The 5687-nt window shown below is 34.8% G+C and overlaps 1 protein-coding gene across 1 annotated transcript in view; it reads right to left on the reverse strand.

Moving 5' to 3' along the window:
- STIM2 (stromal interaction molecule 2) overlaps positions 1-5687 on the reverse strand; it is a 116640-nt gene that overhangs the window by 27704 nt on the left and 83249 nt on the right. The window contains exon 4 of the mRNA XM_014548904.1: positions 2981-3092. Coding sequence (XP_014404390.1) covers positions 2981-3092 — 112 coding nt within the window. The remainder of the gene's footprint in view (positions 1-2980; positions 3093-5687) is intronic.

Raw genomic sequence — 5687 nt, forward strand, 5'->3', positions numbered from 1 at the left:
AAACTAAGGTAGTGAGACGTTGAGTAGCTTGCTCAAGATTACATAATTAGTAAGAGGTAAGGCAGAAATTCAAACCCAAATATGTATGATTCCAACGACTGCACCTGAACCACTACACTTGAGTTAGGGCAATATAGAACCTGAGTATGAAGAAGTTACAGGAACTCCTATAAGGCTTCTATAAAACTTTAGAGAGTAAAGAACTCTAACTTTCCCTTTACAAACTGTCTTCCTTTTATCTTCTCCACAGGTACCTTACGTGTATGTTCCTATTACTCCTTTAATATGACACTTATCAAAGTCCTTGAAAGCAAAAACGATCTTCGTTCTGTATCCCCAAACCTAGCATGGTGCTTGGCAAAAGTAGATGCTTGATAAATGTTTGTATAATAGATGAATGAATGAATGCATGGATGGATGCATGAATGAATCCATAGCAATACTATCAATAGACCAAATTTAAGAAAGACAATGAGATGTAGTAAAAAGGAAACTATGTAACAGATTTTTATGCAAAGTTCAATATGAGCCCAGAGGTGGAAGTGATTCTACCTGAGTGGGTGAGGATGTCAGGGAAGATCACACAAGTCTGAAAGGAATGAGGAGGAATGTATCAGGTGAAGAGAGCCTTAGTATAAGCTCTGGTAATAAGAATTACAGAGAATAGAAAATACAGTAAAAGGCTTAAGATAACCATTATAACTAACATAAAACTATCATACTTTTGGCTATCTATTTCAGAGGTAACAATATTTTAATGTCACAGAAAGGAAACAATAATGAATTGTTTTAGGCATGTATGCATCTAGAATGTGTAATATATTTTCTAATACCTTTTTATGAATAGCTCCTATATCTGCAGTTGCCCTACAAAATGCTCTGTAGCTTACATGGTTGTTTAAGTTAAATGATATTGCCTCTTTTAATGGACTTATTTAACTACAGTACCATATAAGATTCCAATGGGCTGACCTGAAAGCTTCTACATACATAACTTTTCTTCTGTAGAAACATGTTCACTATTTCTAAAAATTGATCTTGATTAAGTGTGTATTATTTCAATAATTCTACCAGAATTTGAGGTATCTCTGGTATCCTTTATTTAATCAAAAGAAAAAGTGGCTATAACATTTACTGCCATAATACAGAGCAGTCAATTTTATTTAATGTTGTTGTTTTATAAAGAAACTTCCCAAAAGACAACATAAGAAAAATACCATGAGTTCCTCATAACCAGGGTAACATATATAACTCGGAAAACTCTAATCCCATTTTAATGCTCTACTATCCTGTTTGTTTTAATTTGTCCTATTTAAAAGCAAGAACTATATCATATTTAATTTTTGTCTTCTTTCCAGCATCTAGTTGCACCATGAACATAAAGATACTCAATATGCACTTGTTGAACTGACACTTATACCCATAATTTCATCCCTATAGTCATGTGCACAGTAAAATAAAAAATACTGATGTTGATGTTCAGAATACATTTAAGGGAAATGTGAAAACTTCCAACTTGATTCAAAATACAGACTTGCAATCAACAAAAGTCACTTATTTAAATAGAGTAGGTAAGCAAATTGATTAGAAATACAATGTGCATATTTCATCATGTGTAATAATCCTATCCTATATAATAAAAACCTAATATGCTAAGGGTCCTGTCGTCTGTTCAACCAATCAAAGCGTAATGTGCTAATGATATGCTAAGGCCGCTCGCTCAACCACTCGCTATGATGTGCACTGACCACCGGGGGCAGTTGACTGGTCGACCAGTTGCTATGATGTGCACTGAACACCAGGGGGCAGACATTCCGACCATAAGGTTAGCTTGCTGCTGGGGTCCAGCCGATCGGGACTGAGCTAGACGGACTGGACTTGCCCTGGAGCCCTCCTGCGGTCCCTCCCGGGCTGGCCAACCTCCCGCATCCCTTCCCGGCCCCGACTGTGCACCAGTGGTGTCCCTCAGCTTGGCCTGCACCTTCTCGCAATCTGGGACCTTCGGGGGATGTCAGAGAGCTGGTTTTGGCTTGATGCCGCAGGCCAGGCCAAGGGACCCCACTGGTGCATGAATTCGTGCACTGGGCCTCTAATTAGATAATAAAAAGGGATTAGAGCTTTTTTTGGTATAAGAAACAATCCAGGGAGGAATGAAACATAAGCAATCTTGTAAGGGTCAAATTCTGGTAGAATTATTGCAAATTTTAACATTAAAATCTATAAGTATTAAGTTTACTAATGGAGATTTAGGAAATATAATTCAGAAAACCAGTAACAATTCCAGATATAGAAAGGATAAATTAACATCCTAAACTCTGGTATCAGATTTATTTGTGTTCAAATGCTGCCTTGGGCAAAATATTTAACTTCTCTGACTTGGTTTTTTAAATCTATAAAATGGGGATAATAATACATAGTTCATGTTAACCATGAAGCTTAAATGAGGTAATATAGAGTATCTCTATGCAATTTACAGTTAAAAGTGCTTGCTGTTATTTACATTTTGCTCATTAAAATTCCGTTTTTAAGATTTAACTTATGGCCACTAATACTGAGTGGTTATTGTTATTAAACGAATGCCAATTAAGAAGGATCTATAAATTAATCCATTCAAACAGATCTTTTCATAAAGGTGGATCTGTATCAAATAAACAAATTTTTTTCATATTTCCCAGATGGTCAGAGTTTGGTTCCTTTGATGTTATCTAAAAAAAGATACAGCTGGCCCACCTTCTCATTCTCAAAATTACTTTTCTTGGGTATAAATTTTTTAAAGGGTGTTTGGTATTGTTTAGACAAGAAAAATTGATTAAAACTTGCAAAAACTCATACCTTCAAAAATTAAAGAATGGATATATATATAATATATCCTTTGAGTTCTTAGCCACAGAAGTAACTTGTAGATTTGGCAATGAAAAGTAACATGTAGCATATAACTCTCCATGAATGGAAAAAATACGTTTGGATAATAAAGACTCACCTGGGAAGCGTTGTTCCTTTGACATTATTGTCTCTAAAGTTCTTTTCATACTGGGGTAGTTCTACAAATTCTATCAACCACTGAAGTGTGTCCTCAAGGGTCCAATTATGAACTACAAAGTATAAAAGGAGAAGGCATATTTTATACACACCTACTTTCAGAATTTATATAAATTATGTATCTATTTATATAGATACACATAAACACACATATATCATTACTATAAATTCAGAGGAAATAAAGATGTTAGACTGAATTTTTCAATTCAATTCAATCAATGTTAAGTACTAAAATGGTATTTAGCATTCTATGAGAGCTAAAAACAATGAAGAAATACCTCCTACCCTAAAGGGCTTACAAATCTAGAACAGAGAAAACACATTAAAAGAGACAAAATATTAACATGGTTAATTCTAAAATAAGCATCTATGCAAAGTTTGTGTAGGATGAAACAAACCATTATTTCCCTGAATGTAGAAATATTATTATTCATCATTCTTTCCACATATGCACCGGGAATATGGTAATAAACAAGATGAATAAAGTTCTTGCCCTCATGGAACATAAATTACCGTGGGAGTAGGGAGGGGCAATTTATGAAAAAAAGAAAGGGGGGGGGGCAGATTTCAGATATTGATCAGCTATTAAGGAAGAAAGATGTCAGGATAAACCTCTCTGAAGAGCTATTATCAAGACCGAGACCTGAAAATTACAAGGAGCCAACACTGTGATGATGATTTCCCAAATTGCAGGAAAAGCTAATGTAAGGACCTTATGATAGGAATGAACTAGCTGTGTTGAGAGATAGGAAGAAAAGAAGTCAGAGTCCAGATCATAGAGGGTTTTAAAAAATTCTGGACATTTTTTGAATTTCAATAAGATGGTAAGGATAAAATAATCGATGTTTTGAAACTATCAGCCTTCAAAATGTAGAGAATGGATTATAGGAAACAAGACTGAAAACAGAGAAATAAGAAAACCACTCCTTATATATCTGCCCAAGCAAAAGAGATTATTGCCTTGGATTATGGTGCTCATAGAGAACATAGTGACATGTGGTTAGATTCAGGACATATTCTGGGATAATGCTGCTAGATGTGCTGATAAAGTAGATGGGGGTTGATAGCTAAAGTAAAGCCCCCAAAAAGTACAGAGGATGGTGCCACTAACTGAGATAGGAAAGAATGGTGGGGACTGACTGGGGAGGCAAGTATCGGCAGGTGGCAGAGATCAAAGTTCTGTTTTTAGACATGCTATGTTTGAAGTATGTAGTAGATATTAAAGTGTAGATAAGCAGTCAGATATACAAGTCTGAAGCTTAGGAAAGAGTGAGGTTAGGAATGGAGACATAAATTGGGAGTCATCAGCATACAGATTTTAGACTGAATGACAACTTCCAGAAGAATGAGGATAGCTACTAATGGATTCTAAGAGACTGAATCAAAATCGTGAGGAAAATAATAGCTAGCATCTCTTCTGGACACTGATTTTGAATTAAGCTTTCTATATATACTTTTTCCTTTGAGCCTTAAAAACACACACACACACACACACACACACCAAAAAACCCCACACAAAACAAAACAAAAAAACAAACAAAACTTATGAGGCACTAACATGATCATCTCCATTTTGGAGATGAGGAACTGAGACATTAGTGAGACCAAAGTAGTCAGTAGCAAGACTAAATTTGAACCTAGGCTGACCAACCACAGGACCTGATGCTATACTATTCTGAGAAAAATAATATTAATTAACAATCAGTTAAATATTGGAAGTAACTCAGACATTTGTTTGAAGAGTATGAAGGATCATGATAGTTTATCCAAAGGAAATGATGCAAATACACTTGAAAAATGAAGAGTTCCATATTATCTGCATTTAATTTAAGGATTTTGGAAAACGAAGTGTTTATATACCACAGAAAAGGTCCAAGAAAAATGAAGAAAACAAGTGAGCAATAAAAGCAGACCTGGGAATCCATCTGTATAAAAATGAATCTGCCTTTTTTTTCATTATTTAGAGAAAAAGCTTAAATAAATTACTAGTTAAAAATTAACAAAAATTCATTTAAAATTATATATGGTAATTGATAATTTTATATTGACTCAAAGCTTTGACTATTTTCTTCATGTTCTCTCCTTCATGTGTTCCTACCATAAGCCTAGACATGTGCCTGAGGTTGCTGTATCAATTTAGCCAAATAACTTAGAATATCAGCCAAAGATTCAGGCCCTGGGTACCTTCCACTAAATTTAAAATATTGAAAGTAGCCTTTTTACTCTTAAGTTTCATCCTATTCAATATGAAGTGCATTAAGAATTGTCCTGTCTTAATTGCCAAAAAAAACAACAATGCAGCTGCATCTCACACACCCACACAAAAACCTTAGCCAAGAAAATAGGATAAGATTCTCTGTCATTTCTAGACTGTTAACTAATCAACAGCAAAAAGCCCTAATATAAACACACATAAAAATATTCCCTCAATTCCAATGAGCCAGGATAGAAAGACAGAAAAATCAAATGAAAAGTAATACATAGTTAGAAGTGCCCAAATCCTAGCATTACTCTACCTAGTAAATTAAATATTATAGTGATTCTAAAGTAATCTTCTTTATAATGAATCTTTAAACAAAATTCTAATACAGTTTACTTCGGCGGGGGGGGGGGGGGGGGGGGTTTTTTTTTTGTGTTGGGGGGTTTTT

Source organism: Myotis brandtii, unplaced genomic scaffold (assembly GCF_000412655.1).
Source record: "Myotis brandtii unplaced genomic scaffold, ASM41265v1 scaffold525, whole genome shotgun sequence".
NCBI classification, from domain to species: domain Eukaryota; kingdom Metazoa; phylum Chordata; class Mammalia; order Chiroptera; family Vespertilionidae; genus Myotis; species Myotis brandtii.